Source organism: Nyctereutes procyonoides, unplaced genomic scaffold (genome assembly GCF_905146905.1).
Source record: "Nyctereutes procyonoides isolate TBG_1078 unplaced genomic scaffold, NYPRO_anot_genome, whole genome shotgun sequence".
In the NCBI taxonomy this organism is placed as follows: Eukaryota; Metazoa; Chordata; class Mammalia; order Carnivora; family Canidae; genus Nyctereutes; species Nyctereutes procyonoides.
Window position 1 is genome coordinate 20,621,693 of NW_026575040.1, and position 27,050 is coordinate 20,648,742.

The 27,050-nt window shown below is 36.1% G+C and overlaps 1 protein-coding gene across 2 annotated transcripts in view; it reads right to left on the reverse strand.

Annotated features, from left to right (window-relative positions):
- UNC13C (unc-13 homolog C) overlaps window positions 1–27,050 on the reverse strand; it is a 546,797-nt gene that overhangs the window by 118,474 nt on the left and 401,273 nt on the right. For both annotated transcript variants that reach the window (XM_055319980.1, XM_055319979.1), the window contains 3 exons: window positions 16,013–16,139; window positions 5,521–5,617; window positions 4,710–4,853 (listed from right to left, as the gene is read on the reverse strand). In XM_055319980.1, coding sequence (XP_055175955.1) covers window positions 4,710–4,853; window positions 5,521–5,617; window positions 16,013–16,139 — 368 coding nt within the window. The remainder of the gene's footprint in view (window positions 1–4,709; window positions 4,854–5,520; window positions 5,618–16,012; window positions 16,140–27,050) is intronic.

Here is a 27,050-nt window from a genome sequence, read left to right on the forward strand (position 1 = left end):
AAGATGATTCTGATGCAAGCTAAAGTTTGAAAACCACAGTCCTAACTAATACACAGCAGGGGGGAGGTTAACTCTTCAGAGAGAACTTGTTGATGGAAGAATTAGCTAGCAAAGCCTGGAAGATAGAATTTCGGGAGTGTGTGGACCTAGCTAACGTATGTCTGTGGGACTCTTGGGCTTCAGAAGTGGGGACAGCACACAGAGAGAGGCAAGAGCCTAACAGAAGCTGTTTGCATCATGTTCTATAACAAAGTAGAGTTTTATGAAGAGAGAGTCATGAGGTACTGATGATTCATTTATGGATGCAGCAAAGGAACTGCCATTCAAAGAGCTCCATTTTAAATAAAATTCAAACAGGATTATGGCCTTGAAGCCAAGGATTCTCTGCATTTAAAAGATAAAGCAGGATGACCAAAATATCTCCCATCCTCAGTCTACTCTCATGAGGTGTGTGGCTACTCATGTTACTGAGTGCGATAGCTATCAATCAGTCAGTATGATCTCCTGAGCTAATGCCACGCTATTGGATGTGGATTAAATATCCTGTCAATACTAGGTCCCTCTAGGGTATGACTCTTGCAATCAGTAAGATAAGAACCCCAGTTCAAAAATCCATCTTTTCAGCCCCATGCTATTCATTGAAATATTTAGTATTAATAAATACATGGAGGACAAGAAATGTAGTATCTGTTAAGTGACATTAGAAATGTCACTTAGGAGCTTTCTAGCACTGTATTTTAACCCACGCAGAAGATAGAATCCCCCTCAGTTGCCTAGGCTTGGCTCAAAGAGTAAAAATAAATGTTGAGATTCTGCTCTTCGACTTACCAAGTGATTTGTGAGGACACCAGACTGGGAAGGTAGTATAACTTAGTGGTTAAAAGCATTTCATTTGAGTTATTTGAGTGCTTTGTTTGAGTTATTGAAACTTTCTAAGATTGTTTCATCATTTGAATAATTAGGAAAAATAACAGTATTTATGTTATGGGATTGTAGTGAAGAATAAGTAAGACAATATATGTAAAGTGATTAGCACATAGCAATGTTCAATTAAGCATCTATACTTTTGAAAATTAGCATTATGTTCCCAAAGAACAAGAAATATATGTATCTCATTCACCATAGTATCTCCAGTCCCTGAACACTTAATTAAAAAAAAACAACAGATTCATAGCCAGGACTCAATTAATATTGTTGGTTTGTTTTTAATAATTAATGAAGGTATCATTACTTTATATCACTCTTTTTTTTATTTAAACTACTCATACTTAACAAAAGCAGCAGTATAGCCATAGAAATATTCACTACCCATGTGCACTCCTCACCTCTCATCACAGCTATGAAATGTGAAGATTTGTTTGATATATTCAGCCTTATATATGCTTTAGTAAAAACAAATCATCCCTTTAAGTCCCACTTTAAATGCTAACTCTTCCCAAATGTTTGCAGATATCATTAATTATGTCTTTTCTCTGAGAGATAAATCAATATAAATCAATATAAGTCCCAGGAAAAGAATATGATTTCAATATTCTGTTATAAGGATCCCAATCCCAAGAAGGATAGGGTTTTTAAGACTAATGGTCACATCTGATGAAACAAAACAAATTCTAATAGTCTGAAGTTACTGTGAAATGGCTAATGATATTAACTACAAAGTCCTATATTTATTTTTATGATGTTTAAAAAGCATTCTGATAAAATAGAATTTGTCTTTCATTGTAAATTGCCAGTTTCTGCTTCCCCAGAAAATACGTTTTTTCCTTACATTATTTCCTTGTGATAATAATTGGGTAGTATTGAATTTACATGGATTAAAAATATTTTAGGTATTTAACGTTTTTTTGTGTGTGTGTGCCAATAAAAGCTCACATTCCCTTAATGACATGTGGAGCCTAGTTCTTTTCTCCACACTTCAAGGGATGTGCTTTCCTGAGTGTGATTCTGACATAACCCTTATTGCATCCTCCCACCTGTATATAATTTCCTCCAGCCCACTTGCTTACACCTCTGGCAGTCTAAACATGGCAGGGTCCAGCTTCACAGCTACAGAAAGGTCCATACTGCCAAGGAGGGGCGGGTGACCTGGAGCCCAGCACCTCCAGCCCAGGGCACTTTCCTGCTTTCTCGGTGCGGTGCTTCCCTGCCTCCACCTTACATAACCTGCTACCTGACTACCCTGAGGGTGAATTCTAGTTACCTTTCTAATATCGTTCACAATTAAAATAGTATGTTACTAAATATATTAACTCTGAGATTATTGAATTCTCCTATGACCCTGCTTCCATGAGTCCCACAGAGTTCCAAGAAATAGTGTGTGACACACTTTCTTCAACAGTATCCCTAATGACCCCATTTCATTGTTCTCTTGGCCGTCACCCAAAACACAGCTGCTTGTCAAGAAAAGAGAATTTTTTAGAATAATTCTCCTGCAGAGTTTACTTGCAGCCACATTGGGAAGTTGAAATCAGCTGCTACCAAGAAAGTTACCTCTGGAGATTCTCAAAATCAATGATTTTTAGCTATTAACTTTAAAAGTGGGAGGTTACTTTTGTTTTCCTAATTAACATGTAAAGACTAGAGTTCAAAAAATTTGATAGTAAACTAATGTAATACGGTTTAGGCCGACACTTTATGTACCTAAAAGCTTCATTGGCTCCTCATTTTTTTTCAGCCTTTTTATTTTTTTTTTTAATTATGGCTCCTAATTTTCTGTTAAAGATGTCTGGCCACTTTGCCTGTTCTTCATAGAGGACCTAACTTTCCAACTGTAGTTCCATCAGCTCTCTACTAATCCTATGCTCTCTCTTCTTTAGGATCTCTCAGTCTAGAATTCAAGTCACAGAATGATAGACGGTGACAAAGACTCTCTCCTTGACCAAACTCCAGCCAGGCACCTCCCAGCCCTATTCTCAACCTTGGTATATCAAGACTTGAACAAAACAGTAACAGCTTGTAACAGCTCAGGGCTTCCTCCCGAAATGATCCCAGATCCCCTTGAAGTGCCTCCCTGAGGAAACTGACTTTATAAGAAAAGCCGATTTGGGCATGCATAGAAACACCAGGGGAGCATATACACAGAGGAAGAACCATGTAAAAACCCAGTTCGAAGGCTGCCATCCTTAAGCCAAGGGGAGAAGCCTCAGGAGAAATTAAATCTGCCAATATCTTGATCTCAGACATCTAGCCTCCAGAACTGTGAAAAAATATATTTCTACTTTTTAAGCCACCATTTTCTGGTAATATTTAATTATGGCAGCCCTAGAAAATTAATATACCTTAAACAATATACAACTTAACTGAGTTTTGGCATTTCCTTATTTTTTAACATGTTAAAGGTTATATATATTGTGGATCTTTTCACTTCTGAGATGACATTTATAGCATTGGACTTTGTCATAGATTTGGCACTCCCATTATAAGCTTTTATGAGGTCAGAGAAAATGCCTATTCATGGCTACATCTCTCAAAGTGGCTAGTAAAGTGTGTGAGTGAGGTAATGAGTAAGCATCTGTTGGATGAACAGTGGAGACCTCCACCATCATCCAAACCATTGAGCCAGACTCAATCATAGGGCAGTCAGACAGAGGACCATGCCAATCACTTCCCCTACATTACTGCGTTTGTCATGCCACTACCCTGTTTAAAAATCCCGTGTTCAGTGTTACTTAGGTTGTTCAGAAGATTAAGTCTAAACTTCATAGTCCAGACAGCAGGGCTCTGCAAGATCTAGACCTATCTTTACTTTCCTACTGCACATTTTTGTTTTTGGTTGGGTTTTTTTTTATTTTTCCCCAAAATATTGCTTCTCCTTACTCTTCACATGTCAAGCTCTGTTTTACCTCTCCTCTTGTTCCTGCTACCCCCAAGGCTTAGAATACTTTTTAAACTATGGCTTTTTAGGCTGGAGCTCTGCTTTTCTTGTGAAATCTTTGTCTATTTCAGCCCTCATTGGTTTTCCTCGTGCCCAACTTAACTGTAGATCCCACTATGCTTGAGTCCAAATTGTATCCTTCTTCATGCTCTTTTCTAACTAGTTCATGTGCTGCGGCCTTGATTATTATAGGAGGTTTTTTATTTTAAGATTTGAAGGGCAGGGACTACGTCTTTTAATTCTTGTATTTCCCTTGAAACTTTTGGCAAAGCAGTAAGTACTTTGAAAGCCTTTTTAGACTTTTAGAGGGGGAAGAGATCTTAAGAATGTAATCTGGTTGATCAAAATCAATCTGTCAACTAAGAAAACTACATTTCATAAAAATGAAATGAACTGCTCAGACTCATACTATAGTTATTGGCTGATTGAAATCAGAACTCTGTTTTCATTACTCCAATTCTAATATACTTTTCATTGTAGTATACTGCGTGTTAAGAATATCTGCAATTTAAATAGGAAATGCCAAGGCTTATTTTCATCTGAAATAAATAATTTTGCCACCCGTAGTAGTTAGTCTCTTCAGTTACAAACGACTGAGTCACCAATGTGAATAACAGATAGGTTTTTAAAGAATGATAAATCCATTTTAAGAAACAAGAAGGGCAGAAAGAAAGATGACAAACCTGGAAACCAAACCTAATGGTACAAGAATTTGAAATGAAATTGGGGTAGTGGTGTCAGAGAAGACTACAAACAACATTCGTTGGGCTCTGTGAAAGAAAATAACAACATGCCACAATCCCAGACAAGAAAGGATTTGATTCCTTTAACTTACCTTTGCAAATCTTCTCATTAAGTGAGATAATGCTTCAGGATTAGGGCATTCTAGTTTCTTAATAATCTCAAAGCTCTGGTTAAGCTGAGCAAAGACATCAACCACAGAACAAGAGAAGAGGGCATGATCAGATGTCTGCTGGAACTGAGGGGAGAGAAGGCAAAACCATCCAAAAGCACATTAGAGGGAATGTGGAGAAAGTAGAGTCATTTCACATAAATAACTCGATCTCTAACATGTACCCTTATTTCATGTGTGCCTTCTTTTCCCATTGAATAAAATGCTTACCCATCTCAAAATCATTCATATCCTTTTCTGGAAAATGTATTAGAACTAATATCATGGGGCAGGCTGCTATTAATTGGTGTCTCCACTGCTAACTTCAGGGTCTGGTTCTTTTTATTTCCCATTTCCCACACATATGAGGATGGTTTAGAAAGGTATTGTGGCTCAACACGTTTAAGTTGTTCTAGAGGGATCTGGATGGGGTCTGCTCCCAATCTCGAAATCCTGGAAAGATTTCAGGACAAGGGAGTTTTGCAGAAGTCTACCGAACTTTTAGACTCTGATCAGTTCAAGAGGTGAAGGAATCTTGGAGCAAGAAGGTGACTGATTTTTTTGTTGCTGATTTAAACAATTCCCTCGAGTTCCTATCAGTCCTGTAAAGTTGTGTTTTACATTTATTTTGGTCATTAGAGGATTAAAATAAAACTTAATTAATAATAATGAGCCTAACAATTCCCATTATCTTAAAAGTGAGTAGCATGACCGAATCTTGACAATAAGCAGTCTTAAAGTAATTTAAACTCACTCCATCTTTTTTGTCTCTTCCCAGTGCTCCATGAAGGAACTCCATTGATACATCTTCATTTTCATCCAGCCACTGCATGACAAAAGGCTCAAACCACCTAAAAAATTAATAATGTTACATACTATAAATTTGCATATAATAGCAGTGAATGTTGCTCTTTTCTTATATGAGGGAATTCAGGACCAGAAATCTCTTTTCATTCCCTTTTGGGCAGTTCTGCTTCCTCAGAGACCTTTAGCTTTACTTCATCAAATACATCCCTGATTATTTACTTTCAGTGTCCATCTTTTTTTTGGCTCCTCCCATGCTATTTTAAATATGCTTAGTACCCAATCCCCACAGCAATTCAAAATCCTATAAAATATAGATCTTGTGTGCTGCTCCCTATCATGCCATTCTCTCACTTTTTAGTACTTTATTGCTGGGCTTCCATCCATACTGATCATCTCCTGTAAATGATCCTGGGTGCTTACCTCTGGCTTGTTACGATCTACAATCCATCTGCAATTGGGTTTTGAGAATGGTCTAAGTTTCAAAGTTCTTTTTTCCATGTGGAGGTACAACTGTATAGCACCATTTATTCAGAAGAGCATCCTTTCCCCCACTGCCTCCAATTGGCATCTTTGGTACAAATCAAGCAATGGTATATATGTATTTGTCTCCAGACTACTTTGTCCTATTGGTCTGTTTGTCATGCACTAACAACACATTCTTTTAATAGCTGTATCTTTTAAACGAGTCCTGATAACTAATAATGCAGCTCTCCAGGGTTTTTTTTTTTTTTTCTCCACTTCAAGATTCAAGATTACCTTTGCTATTCTTAGCCCTTTGGATTTCTATTTAAATTTTTTTTGAGTGAATTTGTCAATTTGAACAAAAATATCTGCTGGAATTTTTGAGATTGCATTAAATCTATAGGTCAATGGGAGGAGAATTACTATCTTTTCAATAATGCATCTTTTTAGGAACACTGTCTATTTTAATTCATCGTAAATTTCTCTTAGTAACATTTTATAGTTGCCTGAGTAGAGGGCTTGCACATCTTTCATCACCATTTGTTTCTCATAGTTTAATTCTATTTAAATGCTAATGTTTATGTATAATTTTGTAATTGGTTGTGTCTACTACATAGAAATTTAAATTTTATTTTATTTTATTTTTTTAAATGTTTTTTTAAATTTTTATTTATTTATGATAGTCACAGAGAGAGAGAGAGAGAGAGAGAGAGAGAGAGAGAGGCAGAGACACAGGCAGAGGGAGAAGCAGGCTCCATGCACCGGGAACCCGATGTGGGACTTGATCCCGGGTCTCCCGGATCGCGCCCTGGGCCAAAGGCAGGCGCCAAACCGCTGCGCCACCCAGGGATCCCAGAAATTTAATTTTTATACAGACTTATCATATTCATTTTTTTGTGAGAAAGAGAGAGAGAAAGCATGTGAGAAAGGGAGGGGCAAAGAGAGAATATTAAGCAGGCTCCACCCCTAGCTTGGAGCCCAACCCAGGGCTCCATCTCATGACCCTGAGATCATGTTCTGAGACAAAATCAAAAGTCAGGCACCTAACCAACTGAGCCACCCAGGAGCCCCTATATTTACTTTTTAAATTCTATTAGTTGTCCTATAGCTTCTTTTTTCCCCCAAATATTGTATTTATTTATTTGACAGAAAGAGAGAGCATAAGCAGGGGGAGAAGCAAGCAGAGGGAGAGGGAGAAGCAGGAGCTTCTTGATGCAGGGCTTGATCCCAGGACCATGGGCTCATGACCTGAGCTGAAGGCAGACACTTAACCTACTGAATCACCCTATAAACATATTGTTTAGAGAGGATACCAAGATGGCAGAGAAGGAAGATCCTGAGCTTTTGTCCTCTCATAGACACACCAAAATATACAATTATATACAGAATTATCTCAGAGAATGAAGTGAAGACTAACAGAACAGATCTTATACAACAAAAGATATAAAGATAAAGCCACATGCAGACAGTTAAGATAGGTGGAGAGGTGGTCTCGTCAGGACCAATACCCTCCAGTGCAATGACCCACCAGTGCAGAGGCCTTTCCTGGGTAATAAGGGGTCTGAGACCCACATTGGGCTCCATAGCTAAGAGAACCTGCACCAGGAAGATGATTGCCCACAGCATCTGTCTTTGGAAACCAACAGGGCTTATAACCAGGAGAGCCAGAGTGCAACAGAAAATGGAAACTCCACTCTTAAGGACATGCACTCAATCTCACTCATTTTGCATCCCAGCATGGAGGCAGCAGTTTGAAATGCATCTGGGTTACCTGTGAAGGAGATCCATTGACTAATTTTACAGCATGTGATAGAAGGGCAGGGATCTGTTGGAACATTCTCTGGGAAAAGAAGCCTGGTAGAAACCATGTTCTTTTTACTTCCCTATAGTATAGTATATTTACTATACTAACACCAATTGCCCCACTTTGGCATTTCCCTGCAGACTCTCCCAACCAATCCCCTGCCCTGGCCCTCCTCTCAAGTAGCTTCCCACACTGCCACACAAGGCTGGAGATCTCAGCCAGTAGTGGGGCCCCTTCCAATTGATCTCCTGTCCCACCATACATGGTGACAAGCAGTGGGGCTCCTGCAAGCAATGCTGCTGAGGACTGGGGATATGCCTGTCCAATAGGGTCCCTGTGACAGTTGCAGCCAAAACTCAGACAAACAGTTATCCAACCAGAGACCTGACCCTCCTTGGGCCTTGTAACCACGCAAGGGCCAACTCTGCATACCAGCACCCCTGAAGCAGTCAAATCCAGGTCCCTTGGCCACACAGGGCAGAGTCAACCCCACTCACCAGCATGCCCATAGCAGTTGTAGTGGGGCCTAGCAGACAGCTTGCCAAGGGACAGCCCCCTACACAGGCAATCCTGTACCAAAAAACACAATAAAAACTACAACAACCTCTAGCCACAACAGGAGGGTGCATACAGCCCACGCAGAGGAAACCCTTGGGGCACCTGGCAGATGACCAGGGGGGTTTATGATGCCAGGCCCCACAGCATACTTTCTGCATAAAACTCCTTCAAGACCAGGAGAATTAGCTGATCTATTTAATACATAAAAACAAACACAAAGAGACAAAAGGAGGAGACAAGAATATGTCAAAAAATATCACATAAAGAACAAGACAAAAACCCCCAAAAAGAACTAGATGAAATTAAAGTAAGTGACTTACGAGATAAACAGTTCAAAGAAATGGGCATAAAGGTGCCTACTGAACTCAGGTGAAGAATGGATGAATACTTTGAGAACTTCAACAATGGAAGAAAATATTCCAAAGAATCAATCAGAACTGAAGACTACAATAACTAAAATGAAAACTGTAGGTCCCTGGGTGACTAAGCAGCTAAGCATCTGCTTTGGGCTCAAGTCATGATCTCAGAGTACTGGGATCATATCCGGTGTTGGGCTCCCTGCTCAATGGCGAGCCTGCTTCTCTTTGCTTCTGCCTCTGCCACTCTCTCTCTCTGTCTCTGTCTCTCATGAATAAATAAATAAAATCTTAAAATAAAAACAGGACTACAGAAAATCAACAGAACATTAGATGATGTAGGAGAATGGATCAGTGATCTGGAAGACATGGTAGTGGAAATCATCCAAACCAAACATCAAAAAGAGAAAGAAATTAAAAAATGAGGACAGTGGGGGTGCCAGGGTTTGCTTAGTCAGTTGAGTGTCTAACTATTGGTTTTGGCTCAGTTCATGATCTCAGGATTGTGAGATCAAGCCTTGCATCATATTCTGTGCTCAGTCAGCACAGAGTCTGCTTGAGGTTCTATCTCTCCCTCTACCCTTGCATGTGCTCTCTCTTTCTAAAATCAATCAATCTCCGATAAATAAATAAATAAATAAATAAATAAATAAATAAATAAATAGTGAGGATAGTTTTAAGGGACCCCCTAGGACCTCAAGCATACTAACATCCACATTATAGTGGTCCCAGAAGGAGAAAAGATAGAAGGGTCAGAAAACCTATTTGAAAAAATAATGGCTAAAAATATCCCTAACCTGGTAAAGGAAACAGACCTCCAAGTCCAGGAATCACACAGAATCTACAAAAAGATGAGTACAGGAGATCCCTGGGTGGTTCAGCAGTTTAGTGCCTGCCTTCGGCCCAGGGTATGATCCTGGAGTCCCAGGATTAAGTCCTGCATTGGGCTCCCTGCATGGAGCCTGTTTCTCCCTCTGCCTGTGTCTCTGCTTCTCTCCCTCTGTGTGTCTCTCATGAATAAATAAATAAAATATTTTTTTAAAAAAGATGAATCCAAAGAGAGCCACACCAACAAACATTATATTTCAAGTGTCCAGAGTTAAAGATAGCAATTATTAAAGCAAAAAGAGAAAACAACTACTTAGGTACAAGTAAAACCCAACAAGACTATCAGCTGATTTTTCAGCAGAAAACCCACATGCCAGAAATAGTGGCACAATATATTCTAGTGCTGAAGGGAAAAACAATTACAACCAAGAATACTATACATGGCAAGATTATCACTCAGAACTGAATGAAGCATAAGGATTTCCCAGACAAGCAAAAGTGAAAGGAGTTCACTGACAACAAACTGGCTTTACAAGAAATATTAAAGGAACTTCTTTAAACATAAAAAAGCTATAAGTAACAAACAAGAAAATAATAAAAGAAAAAAGATCTCACTAGTAGTGGTAAAAGGTGTGGCTTCAATCGTCTACACAGGTAGAATGAAGGTTAAAAGACAATAGTGAAATCATCTAGACCTACAATAATTAGTCAAAGGTTACACAAAACAATGACATGTAAAGTATGATGTCAAAAAACAAAAAATTAAGGGAAGAGTAAAAATATAGTTCTTTTAGAACATGCTTGAACCTAAGCAACTATCAACTTAAAATAGATGGCTATAAAAAATAGATTGCTATATACATAGGATATTGTACATGAACTTTGTGGTAACCACAGGCCAAATATCTAAATTAAAGAGAAAGAAATACAAACATAACTCTAAGGAATGTCACCAAATCACCCGAGAAGAGAATTGTGTAAGAAACAGAAAAAAACTACAAAAACAAACATAAAATGGTTGAAAAGAAAACAACCATAAAATGGCAAGAAGTACATATCTATCAATGGTTACCTTAACTGTAATTGGACTTAATGCTCCAGTCAAAAGGCAGAGGGTGGTTAAATGGATAAAAAAACAAAATCAAAAACAAGTCTTGTATGTATGTATGCGTGTGTGTGTGTGTGTATATATATGTATATATATTCTGCCTATGATAGATACACTTCAGATCTAGAGATACAAATAAACTGAAACTGAAGAAAAATCTATTCCTTGCAAATAGAAACAAAAAGCTGTAGTATCAATACTTAGACAAAATCAACTTTAAAAGAAAGGCTGTAACAAGATAGAAAGGACATTACATTATGATAAAGGATTCAATCCAACAAGGGGATATAATACTTGTAAATATCTATGTACCCAACACAGAAGCACCGAAATACATAAAGCAAATTTTAATAGACAAAGGAGAAATTCATGGTAATACAATAATAGTAGGGACCTTTAACACTTCACTTACATCAATGGAATGATCATCTAGAGAGAAAATCAGTAAACATAGGCCTTGAACAACATCATAGAACAAAGGACTTAATATACACAACACTCCATCCAAAAGCAGAAGAATACACATTCTTTTAAAGCACATATAAATATTTTTCAGGGTAGATCACATGTTAGGCCACAGAACAAGTCTCAGTAAATTGAAGAAGACTAAAATCATATCAAGTATCCCTTTTACACACTAAAAATGAACTATCAGAAAGAGGAACTACTGTAATAAACTAAGGGGAAACTAGAATTCTACGGTTATAGAATTCTAAGTTGTTAGGTGTTTCTTTCAGCACTTAAAAGATGTTATTGTGGTGCATCTGGTGTCCGTCACTCTGACTGAACAATCATCCAAGGGTATTATTGGAGCTCCTTGGAGAATAAAGTGTCTTACCTTCCTTGACTCCAATAAGTGGAAAGATTTTTTAATATTGTTTTTTGGTTTTAAGCAATCTTCTATGACATAATGAAGTTTTTTTTATTGCAATTGCATCAAAAAATACCTAGGAATAATTTTAGCCAAGAAGGCAGAAGAACTGTACTCTGAAAATAATACAATGATCAAAGAAACTGAAGGTGATACAAATAAGTGGAAATATATACCATGTTTGTGGATTTGAAGATTGAGGTGGTTAAAATGTCTATATTACCCAAAGCAATCTACAGATTCAGTGAAATATCTATCAAAATTCCAATGGTATTTTTTAAAGACTAGAGCAAATAATCCTGAAAATTCTATGGAATCACAGAAGTGCCCAAATAGCTGAAGCATCTGAAGAAATAAGAACAAAGCTTTAGGTATCACTCTTTTCAATTTATAACTATCCTACAAAGCTATAGAAATCAAAACAATGTGGTTTTGGCATGCACACACACAAACACACACAAAACACACAGATCAACAGAACAGAATGGAGAGTCTAGAAATAAACCCATGTTTATACATTCACTTGATCCATGACAAAGGAGGCAAAGGTATACAATGGAGAAAAGACAGCCTCTCAAATAAATGGTGTTGGGAGAACTATACAGCTACATGTAAAAGGTAATTTAGCTGTAATCCACAAGTTTCAATATGCTATATTATCACTTAGTTCAAAATATTTTGTAATTTACACTGATTTCTTTTTTACTTAGGAATTAGAACATTCTGTTTAATTTGCCCATCTGGTCATTTTCTACTTATCTTCTGGAGTTGGTTTCTAGCTTAATTCCACAGTGGTCTAAGAATATATAGTATATATTTCAATCTTTTAAAATCCATTAGACCTGTTTTATGGTTCAGTGAGTAATCTATTTTGGTATATGTACAATGTGTACATGATAAAAATGTGTGTTTTATCATCGTTGGTCATAAATTGTAGACAGGTATGTGTGTGTGTATAAACAATTCCCACGAAAAATTATGGAACCTCTGGGTGACCAGATACAGATAGATAAATATCTTTAAGTGTGTTATTCATGTTGTTGAAACTTCTGTATTTTTATTGATTTTGTCTGATTCTTCAGTTGCTGAAAAAAAAGTATAATCTCCAAGTAGAATTATAGAGCTATTGATATGTTTTTATGCTACTGTTGTCTTGTATTTTAATTCTATGTATTACTTTCTTCTACAGATTTTTATTCTAAATAGTTAATGCATTTTTAATTATCCATCTTTGTCTGCTTTTTCTAATGCATTGTATTATTTACTACATTTCTGAATTTTTATCTTCAGTCATTTTCCTTCTAGCTGCAGCATGGCTTATATATTTTTGGTGAAGGTCTGCTGGAAATTTTTTTTCAGCTTATCAGTTATATAAATATACTTATTTCACCTTGTTTTAAAAGGATGTTTTTGATGCTTCTAGAATTCTAAGTTGTTAGGTGTTTTCTTTCAGCACTTAAAAGATGTCATGGCGGTGTATCTGGTGTCAGTCACTCCAATTGAACAATCATCCAAGAGGATTATTGCAGCTCCTTGGAGAGTAAAGTGTCTTACCTTCCTTGACTCCAATAAATGGAAAGATTTTTTATATTCTTTTCTGGTTTTAAGCAATCTTTTATGATGTAATGACAGACAGTTTTCCTCACATTTAAATAGCCTGCAGGATTTATAGAAATTCTTGATCTGTGGGCTTCATGTTTTCCAACAATTTTACAAAATCCACATGTAGTATCTCATCAAACATTGCTCTGGTATTATTCCTTCTCTCTTCACCTTTTCTGGGACTTAATTCTTTGCATGCTAGACCTTTACAATTTGTTCCATATTTCCCTTGTTTGATTCTCTCTTCTATATTTTGCATTTTTTTTAGTTTCTCCCTCTGTTTTTATGTGGATATATTCTCTAAATTTGCTTCCATTTCTTTCTCCCCCTCTTCTGCTATGTATAATCTGTCATTAAGGTGATTTATTATATTCCTAATTATATCCTTTTTCAGTTCTATAGTTTTATTTTTCCTTATACATCCTATTTTTCTGTGGAAATTCTCTTACATTTTAAAGTTTAGATCAAAGTCTATGTCTAATAAGTCTAATATCTATTTTTCTCTTGGATTTTAGTCATTTGGTCCTGTTGCCTGGCAGTCTTTAATTTTTTTGTTGAATATCATACATGTCCTATGAAAAAATATGAAACATTTAGTCATTTTCTCTAGAGAAAATCCACATTTTTCCTTTATTTACAGGGTGATAATCATAATGTAAACAAGGCTAAGTTTTAGTCTGGGCTATTTCTAGCTCTTATTTCTAGGGCAGAGCCCTAAAGGATCTCACCTGAAAGTCTGGGACATCTTGTTCCTTAGGAAGACTTCACCTCAAAATTCTTGTCTCCTGAGCATTGGAAGTCTGCTGAAATGTTTACTTAAGTTTTGATCTCTTAGTACCTGCTTTCTATACTTGCCTGCTTCTTCCTCAGTCTCCATAAATGGGCAGATGAGGAATCAGAACATACCTCAGGGAGAAAACTGAAAGCAAGGTGCTGTGCTTACTTTTCTGTGGTTCCCATTTCTCTAGGACTTTGGTAATACAAGTCCAAGCAGCCTTTATAGTACTGAAATAGCAACGTTTATTTCTCTACTCCATGGAGATTGCTATAAACTAAGCTACTGTTCTCTGGTCACAATGACCTGCATTGCAAATTAACAAATGAATGGGAGCAGGGAGGATGAAGAAAAAAAATTACAGCAAGTACAGGATTCGCCTCAATGCAGTTCTCTTTTCTCAGGGACCATAGTTCATCAATTCTTGCTTGCCTTTATTGCTCTCTGATGTTGTTTAATTTTATTCAGGTTTCCTATTGGTGTTTGGTGGGCATGTCAGTCTGATTTTAGTTAGTGTAGTTAGTCTAGAGTCAAAGCAGAAGTCTAGCTAATAGCATCTTTTTTTTTCCTTCCCTATTCCAAGTCAATATTACCAGCATCTCAGGCACATATGCCTCATCATTAATTCTTTCCTCTTTATTTTATCCTATATGTATCAGTTAACAAATTATGTGAATTTTATCTTTGAAATTTCTCTCCCACATATACTCAGCCTTAAATTCTGACTACCATCACTCTCTGACATGTAGAGACTTTCAACTGGTTGCAGTATTCCACTGCATCTTGTAAACTTCTACAAGAAGAGCCATATTAAAGGGAAGTTCTAATGTCACCATTATAATACTGTCTTCTACATCTCTTTCCTGTTGCCCATTCTCCGCCTCTTCCAATGCCTACAACGCCTCATGAAGTTCGGGCAAGCCTCATACCATTTATTTATAATAATCTAGTTCAAAACTACTTTTCCTACCTGCTCATTTTGTAAACATACCCTATACCCCACTATAATGACATTTCCCATGGACCATAGTCCATATACTCCTACTTCCGTAATAATGCCCATAACTTTCCTTTCAATCTAAATGCTTTTCTTGCCATAAACTGACCAAATTTTCAAAGTCTACATCAGTGCTACTCCATCCATAAGATTATGCAGAGTCCCCAAATAGGGGTAATGAATATCTCTCTTCTATGAAAACCCACTGCACTTTGCTTGTGCTTCCTGGATTGGGACTTATTTAATTTTGCCTTGCTTTACCATGATTTTTGTACTTATCAGTATCTCATCAAGTATAAGCTTCTTTAAGGGTGAGGTCTTTATCTTATTCACTACTGTCCTATAGCATTTGTAACAATGCCTGGCATACGGAAGACCCTCCTCAACAGAATTAAATAGAATTCTAATAAATGTCAGATGCAGAGTATTACAGGTCTACGTGCTTAGAAATGTATTTGACACAGACATGTTTATGAAAATGTTACCTGTTTAATGATGACTTCTATTTTAGAAATATGAATTTCTTTTTTTTAATATTTTATTTATTTATTCATTAGAGATGCAGAGAGAGGGAGGCAGAGACACAGGCAGAGGGAGAAGCAGGCTCCATGCAGGGAGCCTGAAGTGGGACTCAATCCTGGGACTCCAGGATCATGCCCTGACAGACGTTTAACCGCTAAGCCACCCAGGCGTCCCTAGAAATATGAATTTCTAAGATATTTTTTGTTTGGATTAAAGGGGAAATCTGATTATAAAGCTCAGTATATAAATATTCTCATTTTCTCAAGAAAATCTGAGTTCGAGCATTTTCACAGAAGATAAATTCATTATGTGAGCCATATCCTGTTTTGTATTCTTTATTCTTTGAGTTGAATATCTAAGTAAGAAGAGTTGAAAATGTAACACAGTTCAATTAAATATAGTCCCAAGGAAATGCAAGTATTATAATATTAATTTTATAATAGAAATGTCTGCATTCAAGCAAAGACTAGGAGAAGAGATTTTAAGGCTGCATAATTCAGGTATAATTTTTACAGAACTCTGAACTGAAAACTTGGGGGTGAAAATCACTACTTACAAGGAGTATTCAGGAACAGCATCCTTGAAGGCAGGAAGTTCTCGCACATATTCATTATAAAACCATTTCACTTTGAAATGCAAATTCATATAATCGGTACTCTTGCATAACCGCTGCTTCTCATGTTCTATAACAGATAAAATCAAACATTTAATAAAGTTTGGTTTGCCAACAATGCTGCTGTATCCCAATCTACTTTTATCAGTTGTATTTTAAAAAAGGAAGAGAATGGTGTATTCCAGGTAAAAGCAAAGTGAATTGTTAAAGGCAGACCTGAAATTTTACAAAATCCAATCCAGAAAGTATCATAGGTCCTGTGTAGAACAGATCAAGCAGTAATGGGCAGTAACTTGAACGTTCTAATGTGCCTTACTGAAAAGGGTGAGAATTCTCATGTAAAGAGTGATAATATGCCAAAAATTTTCTACTTATTTTCAAGCCTTTATATTTTGGCTACTTTTAGCCTATTGCTAACGAAGTTCAAGAAAGAATTACACCTATAAGAATGGATAAAACATGAATCAAACTAGAGGAAATAATCCTTGATAAATATCAGAAATATGAATTAGTAGGTCATATTTCTGGCCTGGATATTTGACACTTAAAGAGTTAAGAGTTGAAAAAGGAAAGGAGATATATCTGAATTCTAAGCCAGGTGATTTCTTCTTCCCCTTTTAAGTACAGCTAAAATTATTTTGCACCCTATGGCTTTTGAGACATTTCTTTAGTAGGATTTCCTAATATGTGACATTTTTTCCTCTCTCTTAGAAAGTGTGGCTTAAAATTGTTTCTTTTTTCCCCCTTTTAATCTGGATATATAGTAACTGGGAACAGAGGCAAGTAATAATATTACTGGACATATTTATCTCTGCTCCTCCACTGTCCCCAATATTAACATATTTGCCAATTCTATGCCTTAAGCACAGACAGAACCAAACCGCAAATATCCCAGACTATATTTAGGTTGAAGTGTCCTCTAAGAAGTTCTGGTTGAGGCCTGTGGATATTTTTTAAAGATCAAAGCCAAGGGCTTTGATTTATAGTAGAAACATCCTCTATTTTATATTCCAGGCTGAAAATACTCACTGAAGCAATTAAATTGTTAAAAACAAATTGAGGGCATCTTTGCTTTCCAAAACCTGACTATACAGGGACTTAAATCCCAATGATAAACACAAGAGGGAACGCAACCCCAAATCAAACATTTTCAAAGTATCTAAACAATGATTAATTCAACACAATTTGTAGAGCAGAGAGAGAAAGACACTTATATACACAGAAACAAGAATAAACTAGTACTTCTAGACCAAACTCCCAAACAAAATTATGAACTAGGTGATGTTTTGCTTGAACTCCCTCCAAATTCATTCCTTTCATCCTCTCTTTTAATGTTAGTTCTCCCCTACCCCTCTCCTTAGATGTCTCGTATCCCTCCACACCTTAAGAGGAGACATTTATTTGATAAATATGGAATGTAATTCAATACTACCCTGAAACCCAGAAGGAAAAGACCCTTGCCCTAGGACCTATACACTAAGAGGGCTCGACTCATCACAAATTCAAACTCAAAAATTAAATAGATTGTGGATTCCTCTGTCACTTGGGATCTCACACTTGGTGCTGGCAGAGTAAATCAGAACCCTAAACATCTGCTCTTGTGACTAACGCCACCTGTTCTTATGATTAACACCCTGTAAGCCCCACAGAAACATTCTGGACCATCTTTCATTCTGTATCCTAAAAACAAAAGGTGACTGTGTCTAAATGCTACTTAGGTTTGCAGACTACTGTTGCTAACAACAGAAATAGATACTTCTTTGGAGTATGGGAAGAAATCTGAGCTATGGAAGCATTTAACTAAGAGAAAGGGCAAACTAACTCACCAGGTTCTTTCTCTATATGGCATAAATGCAATAATTTATTGCATAAAAGTATTATTTTCAAGTTTTAATAAGCACCCATCTTATTTGGTTTCAATTTATGCTTTGGAAGGCACTCATGAATCAATGCAGCATGCAAGGCAGGTGCACTTGCTGGTTGGGGAATATTTTGAATACTAAGTGATTCATATTACTCTCAAAGTTTATATATGTATAGTTCTAGATGTAATATACATGAAGCCTAATATTCCTTGCCAACTAGATACCTACTGAATTCTAGGATTATCAATAGTTTTATTTTTGAAATTTAGATTTATGAATTCTAACTCATTAAATTGTAGCTTTATTTAAATGATTTATATAAAAATCTGAGAGGCTAATTGAATTTTGTCCTCATTTTAACAAATATTTTTAAATATCTTAGAAGAAAATAACTTTCTGTAAACTATAAGTGAACTATATAAAAAAGACACAGAAATCAATTTAATTTTTTGTATTTATAGTTTAAGTTACATCTTTATTCAAATCATGTCAATTTTGAATAACATTTTACTTTTCAATCTTTTAAGGATTAAGGAGGTATGTAAACTATAAGTGGACCTCAGAAGAGAAAAAAAATGCTTAAAAGCAATAGAAAAAAGTTCAATGACAAGGTACACTTAAAATTTTTAAACCAGGAAAAAAAAGTTAACAGACATCATGTAACTTGGGGAAGGTTGTATTATATGGCATGATTGTAAATAGAGTGCAAAACATTTAAAATATTTTATTATAACTGCATAGTTTGTAACCACACTGAAATAAAGAAAAATATGCATTTTCAGAAAGAAAAATATAATAATTTATGACATGCATATCTTTACTTTGAAAACCTAAACACTGCCACCCAGAACACCTAAATATACATATTGGTAATTAAATTGTATTATCTTTGATATTTTGCCAGCTTTCAGCATATTAAAAAAGAACTATTGCACATTTTTAAAATCTCATCAATATAAAAGCACATTTATTTGTTAAGGTAGAAAGATAGAACTACGTTTTATGTAACAGTTTGTTAGCTTGATTTAGAAATTATAAATATTTAGGTCTATAGTATGTGGTCCTCCATCTGTGCTCTTGACTTTGCAAATGTTGGGGGTGAGTCTGAGGTGATATGTTACCTCTTCCAAGAGTGTTTGCACATTAAGGATAACCCAGTTTCCAGCTCATACCAAAAATGTTCACTGAACATTTATCTTGTGCTAGGTCATGTGGGAGTCACTGTGGATATAAAGATGAAGTACACAGAGCATAGGAAGGGTGACATATGATAGTACAGTTAATACAACACGGCCAATATCACGATTTGATATGCACAGGAGGATGGTATTTCCTGGAGGAGATGAATGTAGCCCCAACTTTGTGCCTTAGGTGAGCAACAGAGAAATGATTTGTGAGTAGTGGCTCAGTGCCCAAAGAGGAATTTGAGTCAAAAGACACATATCATATAAAAGAAGGTTTTTTATTTTTACTTTAAAGAAATACTATGTAATATATGTGTGTCTCTTTTATGAAATTGTGTGTCTCCAAATAAGACTTTGGTTTTGTTTTTTCCTTCTCTCTACTTACGTTTTTACATGTTTTAGTTGTGAGTTAGAGTGACCTTGAATTTATGTCATACCATAAAAATAAAACATTTACCCATCTTTGCTCCTTATGATGAAGTCATCTCTATACTTTGCAAAGCAGGCAAAAGCCAGCTGTGAGCAGTGTCCCAGTCAGTTCTTCAGGTAAAACCTTCAGCTTATTTGCATAATCCATGTACACTTCCCTCTCCATGATTACAAAAAGTCTTTCTTCCCTCCCTATTTGGATGTTCTGCTCAGAACACACAGATCATGCCAAACTCATTTTCCTGGACTCTGCAAGCTCCCTGCATTTCTATGTTCCCCTCATTCCTGTTGTTCCCACAGTTCCAGGGAAGAATCACTTCTATATGTCTAATTTTCTGTAGCTACACAGTGCCCATGCTACTCTCCCTTCTTCCCCACTTTCCAAGTCTCTCCATTTTGGATCAGTCTGGGAAAGGAGACAGAAAGAATACCAATTACCCTTTTGTAAAATGAAATCTGGTATTGCTCTAGTTCAGAGACCATCCGTTCTAGTTCCTAAGAATATATCTGATAGGATAGATTGCATATTAGGATTTTATCAGCCTCTTTTGCAGAAAATAAACTTAGAAGATTACTATTAGTTCCATCCTTATAGAATTGCTTTCACACCCATATGAATTTGTTTCCATCCCTTGAAGTCATATATTTCTCATGCACTATCAACTTATATATACTGCTGTCTGTGGACAGAAACAGACCAGTACCATCTGTTTTCATATTTTGCCAATTCAATAAGAATAACTGCTATCTTTACATGCATTATGCACTTCAGCTGATACAACAAGAGGTTTTCAGTTTATTGAATTATTTGGTGACATAGTTTGATCTTGAGGAAAATACAAACAGAATTGGAAAGAGTATGCTCCTGTATAAGGCCTATCTGTGATGTCTCTTTTTAAGTTGCAAGTATTAATTATAATTTAAACTTTTTTTTTTTAGCAATGACTTGTAATCATCATAAACCTCAGTATTTGTGGTGGAATTAACTGGTTACCAATGTCCTTTCTCTCCTAGGCACACAACTAGACCACATTTTCCAACTTTTCTTGCAATAGGCCTGCCCTACAACTAAATTTCAAACCAAAGCAATGTATGCCATTTTCAGTCTCTCTCTGAAACACTTAATGTGAAATAACCCTCTATTCTCATGTTTGCTAGCCAGATGCAGAAGATTTAGTCAGAATTTTAAGACTCGAGGGAATCACAGACCTACTAGTGGATAGAGACCTGGGTCCCTGAGCCAATTCTCAGAAGAGGATTGCCCAATCAGAAACACCCACTTTGATTTATGCAAGTAAGAAATGAACAAATTGATACTTTGTTAAATTGTATATTATAGAATTAGCCTACATGGGATTGTTTTCTCTTGCATCACTGAAAGGTTTTCAAAGATTGAGACGCACCTGCTAATTAAGGTCCAGACCACTCTGCTTTCTAAGTTCCTGTTTCTTTTATGTATGTATATATATATCTTTGTATACACAGGTATGTGTATTCAGGCATCCCCCTTGCTTTGTGGACTATGCCAGCAAAACTACCTCTTGCAGATCCCACTGTGACTTGATTCACCATCACATAGTAAATCAGTTAATCAAACTTGTTATGTTCAGAAAATGATAAATAGACTCTGAGAGAGGAAAAATCATAGGAGTAAAATACAAAGCCTTTGCAGATAGATTAATACCACTTTTTATTTTTCTGCCAGTCTTATTTCATACTTGTGGGCTCTCAGCTATATTTTGAGTAGTTATTATTACCACTTAAATGATTCTATAAAAAGTGAGCTGTTATTGTCCCAAAATCCATATGCTTGTTTTTGTCTCTTTATATATTCCTCCCATAATGTGTGATTATATATTATAAGGAGACATCTCAAATAAACTACAATTACCATCTTAACTACCACCTACCAAATATCAATGTTAAGAGATTATATCAAATTCAAAAATATTCTTCAAATTATCTTTAATTCTATTAAATTATCCTCTGCTTAGTGGCAGACCATGGTGACAAAGTTCCATTTATCTCATAGAATGTAAATGACTTAGAATTTATTTAGCCATCAATCCTCCTACATTTTTAATTTTGGCAACAAAGATTTCACTAGCTCATTACATTTACAAAGAAAATGTTTAATTAGTTTTCCAAACTGCAGTACAATAATTTTGTATAATATTTAATATTTGAATTTCAATGATAAATATGAATATCTTACTACGAGTCTAAAAATGCTTTGCTAAAAGTGTACAAAGAAAGAGCTTGGCAGGGTGCCTGGGTGGCTCAGCCAGTTAAGTGTCTGACCTCATGATCTCAGCTAAAGTGTTGATCCCAGGGTCATGACTTTAAGCCCTGCACTGGGCTCCACACTGGGCATGGAGCCTCCTTAAAAAAAAAAATCTTGGCAAATTGAAAGTATATGCCTGTTTCTCTTTAGGTGGTATTTACTAGCATTTACGTGAAAAGAATATTTTCTTTTCCTGAAAGTGTTTATGCATGGGTTTTTATGTATACATGGTTTTATTGCATAAATGCTGTGTTGTCCTGTAGTTGGTAGCATACAGTATTCTAGATCTATCCTAAACATCCCTCTGAATATTTGACACTCTACCTTAAGAGGTGATGATACGGAAACTCTGGAAGGAATATCAAATAATAAACCAGTTATTAGGGGCCCAATGACATGATGTTTTGTGAGATATTGTGTGCTGACAAATCTAAAACTACATCATTCAGAACCTTTGATTCTAAACGTAAGTATGTATCAAACTTTTATATATAATAGACATATAAACATCTATTTAAAATGGAAAACTATGGGCAGCCTGGGTGGCTCAGTGGTTTAGCGCCGCCTTCAGCCCAGGGCCTGATCCTGGAGACCCGGGATCGAGTCCCACGTCAGGCTTCCTGCATGGAGCCTGCTTCTCCCTCTGCCTGTGTCTCTGCCTCTCTGTGTGTGTGTCTCTCATGAGTAAATAAATAAAAATCTAAAAAAAAAAAGCATACCTTAAAAAAATAAAAATAAAATGGAAAACTATAACTTATACTTTTTTATTTCTAAGTACATGGCTTAATATGAATTTATGGTTATCTTTAGAGTTTATGCAGCTCTATAAAGGCCATGTAATATCAGCACATCTTTGGAGGGAGAAATTATCTAAAATTCTGGCTATCAGAGCAAGCTATGGTATTAAGAAGTTTGGAATAATAAAATAAAAATGAAAGAAAATATATAATATGTTGGCAAAAAGTAATTTGGACCAATGTGATTTGGACCCTGGAAGCCCAGGGATGAAAATAAGCCAACAAGAGAAAAGATTATGCATAATAGTAAATTATTATAATCAACTTTCTTAGATTCAAAGGCTATATACAAATATTAATTTTTGTAGGGTAAGAAAAAATGTCAGTTTCTTTCATGACACGTATCTGATAACTTAGCCTTAGCAAAACACTAGGAAAAAGAAAATCCAACAAAAACTAGTAAAATGTTATCTTACTCCATGGCCACCACAACTAATACTAGGAGCAGTTTTACCCTTGAGAGGAGTAGCTGACAGTTCTATTCGTAAATGTAACCAATCTCTCAGCAGAATCCCAGAATGAATCTAGGCTCTCTGGGTTCATTAAATCAGGAATGATATAGAATCAGACATACTTCATAGACACACTATCTGACACATTGTCTTAGAATTTAGACATAGATCAACCCACAAACCTAAAATAAGACTAGTTTTTTCTAGTGAAACCCAAACTTCCTGAAACGCTGTCAATGTCATCCAAACTTGAACTTTCTCTACTTCTGGATAAAAAATTCATTCACAAATGAGCTGTGCAATTTGATTACCTTTTTTTACTTTAAAATTTTCTTTGCCGAATTTAAATACCACAGCATCAACATTTCCTCCTCTATCATCCCCATCTGTAATATCAATTTCTACATCTGTGAAGTGTTTTACATCCAACTCAGAATGTGAAGCTATGCTTCCATAACACCCAGAAGGAAGAACATATAATTTCATGATCTTGGAAAATCAGGAAGCAGTATGAAGGCAAGACTACATAATCTGATGGTAGGAATCTTTTTTTTTTTTTTTTTTTGATGGTAGGAATCTAGAGGTGAATGGTTGTAAGGGGAAAAATGGGATGAAATGAGAAAAGGTAATCAAAATCAGAGATCACCAAAAGGCTGGAACAAAACAATAAAATTTTTCGTACTTCAAAAAGCTACTGGAGTTGACAAGTCATGGAGCAAAGTGATAAAAAAGAAACCAAAACCAGATTTATATTGTATTTTTTTTATTTTTTTTATTTTTATTTTTTTTAATTAATTATTTATTTATTTATGATAGTCACACAGAATGAGAGAGAGAGGCAGAGACATAGGCAGAGGGAGAAGCAGGCTCCATGCACTGGGAGCCTGATGTGGGATTCGATCCTGGGTCTCCAGGATCGCGCCCTGGGCCAAAGGCAGGCGCTAAACCGCTGCGCCACCCAGGGATCCCTTATATTGTATTTTTAATCAGAGCCCCAGCAAGAGATTTAGTATAGAGTGTTTTCATGAGAAAGCTGAGATCTGAAATGTGGATTTCATTTATTTATGCAACATATATCTATTATCTACTATGAAACAGGTGCTATTCTATATACTGAGAGTACAGCAAAGAAGAAAACAGTATTTCTGCCATCTTGGAATTTATAATATAGAGAGGAGAGAAAGACAATAAAAAAACATCCAATATAATACAAAGTAGAGTGTTCTGGAAAAAAATAATTCAAGGCAAGGGAGCACATGAGCTGAGTGCCTCTTTCAATTACGTGCTCAGGGACGATCTCTAGTAATGTGACATGACAGCAGAACTGAACGAAGTCAGAGATCAAACCAGGAATCTATCTCTTGGAAGAACAGTTCACATAACTGAAGGGGCTTTCAAACAAAAGAGGGTGGCTGACAAGCTCAAAGAGATGCAAGAAGGCTAGTGTGGCTAAAGCAGAGTGAGTGAGTGAGAATGGTGAGAGCTGATTTCAGAGAAAAGCCAAGGCCAAGTCACACAGGATCTTGTAGCCTATAATAAGGACCTCTTCTCCCAAGAGTTATGCAATAACACTGGAGGATTCTGGTCTAATTTACATTTGTAAAATACATTTTGGTTGCTGTCTGGAGACAGCAGGAGGGTATAGAGTAGGCTACTGAAGTAGAACAAGCAATGAGTGGGTGGTAACAGTGATGATTCTGGTAGAAGTGGTGAGGCATGAGGTCTAATCTTGGTTGTCTGTCTTTCCTTTTTAATTTTTTTTATTTATGATAGTCACAGAGAGAGAGAGAGAGAGAGAGAGAGAGGGGGGGGGGGCAGAGACATAGGCAGAGGGAGAAGCAGGCTCCATGCACCGGGAGCCCGACGTGGGATTCGATCCCAGGTCTCCAGGATTGCGCCCTGGGCCAAAGGCAGGCGCCAAACTGCTGCACCACCCAGGGATCCCTGTCTTTACTTTTTTTAAAAAAATATTTTATTTATGAGAGAGAGACAGAGACAGAGACACAGGCAGAGGGAGAAGCAGGCTCCATTCAGGGAGCCCGATGTAGGACTCGATCCCGGGACTCCAGCATCACACCCTGGGCCAAAGGCACATGCCAAACCGCTGAGCCACCCAGGGATCCCGGTTGTCTGTTTTTCCATCACATAACCATGCCTGTGACTTCTTCCCTTCCTAGATAAACTCTCCAGGAACAGATATGCCAAGTTGTTAAAAATTTTGATTTCCCTGTACTACCTTGTGTGCTTAGAACTATGGATGGATGGATGGATGGATGGGTGGGTGGGTAGGTGGATGAATGGATGGATGGACGGATGGACAAACTGATGGATAAAATAATGTGAAGATTGTATCTGGCTCTTTTGCTTTGTCTATTCCCTCATTTTCTCCTCAGTCTTTCTGAGAATAGAATAATTCATGAATCAGACTGATAGAGAACCTGCTCAACATTGGACTTGGTCTATAAGTTTGCCACTTTATAGCTTCTCATGGGGGAAGAGTTAGTGATGTGTCTTAAAAGGTCCAATTATCTGTATTAAAATAAAAGGCTCTGTTTATTTATGTCAATACGTTTTTAAATTAGGAATTATCCATGAAATATAAACGATTTTCCTCCCACATACATAGCTCATATAAGCCACTCACAAATAATCAGTTTCATGTAATTCTCAGAAGTTTTTACCATTTAATGAATTATCATTGCTTTTTATTAAAAGACTTGGATATTCATGTATTTTATTTTTTAGAGTTCCTGTACATTTTCTCATTACTTATAACTTGAAGTTGGGATTCTTTTTTAGGATAAAATTGATTTCTATCAGTTTCTATCAATATAATACAAAACTAAAGAGTAGGGATTTTCTTTTTCGTAGATTTCAACTAAGCTATTTTTTCCCTTACCTTTCTGACTTACCATGATCTCTTTATTATTTATAAAGAATATATAGCTAATTTATACATCATGAACACAGGGGAACAAACAGCTTCAGTTAAGTTTTATTTTAGATAAAAGTGGTTAAAATGTTCTAAATATTTTATTAGTTTTCATTTTATTATTGTTGGTGACTTTTTAAAACTTTATTAATAATATATTTGATGGGCAGCCCAGGTGGCTCAGCGGTTTAGCACCGCCTTCAGCCCAGGGTGTGATCCTGGAGACCCGGGATCGAGTCCTGCATCGAGCTCCCTGCTTGGAGCCTGCTTTTCCCTCTGCCTGTTTCTCTGCCTCTATCTCTCTCTCTCTCTCTGCGTCTCTCATGAATAAATAAAATCTTTAAACAAATTATTTCATAATTCTCAAAAAAGACATTACTCTTCAAATGTAGAAAATGCATAATTTCATTCATACTTAAATAAAAATTTAATGAGATTATATTTATCAAGCAGTTTGCAAAAAATACAAAACATATAAATTTATATATATATATACATATATATATATAAACACAATATACAAAATATATGAAGTTTTGCCTTTGGGGAAAAATTGGCAATACATGTTGAAATTTTAAATACATGGACTTTTCTGGCAAATCCATTTTTTAGGATTCTACTTATATATGTGTACGTGCAAACAAAAAAGTATGGGTTTGCAGGTATTTATCTTAGCAAAACATTAAAAATAGTTAAAATATTTATTGATATAGGAAGAAATATGTTTTATATATTCATTCCACTGAGAACAATAAAATTATAGCAAAAAACGAACTAAATCTAAATATGTTTACATAGTATGGGCCCCAAATTGTATTGCTAAATAAAATAGTAAGGTGTGGGAAAGTATGGATATATATTACCAATTGAGTGAAAAAAGAATAAGATATGTATATATATACATGTGTAGGCTTAGAACATTTCTAGAAATACACAAGAAAATGAAAATAGTAATCATCTTTGGGGAAGAAGACTGGTCTGGTATGAAAGGGAACTTTTCACAGAATATTCTTTTATATGGATTATTTTAACAATATA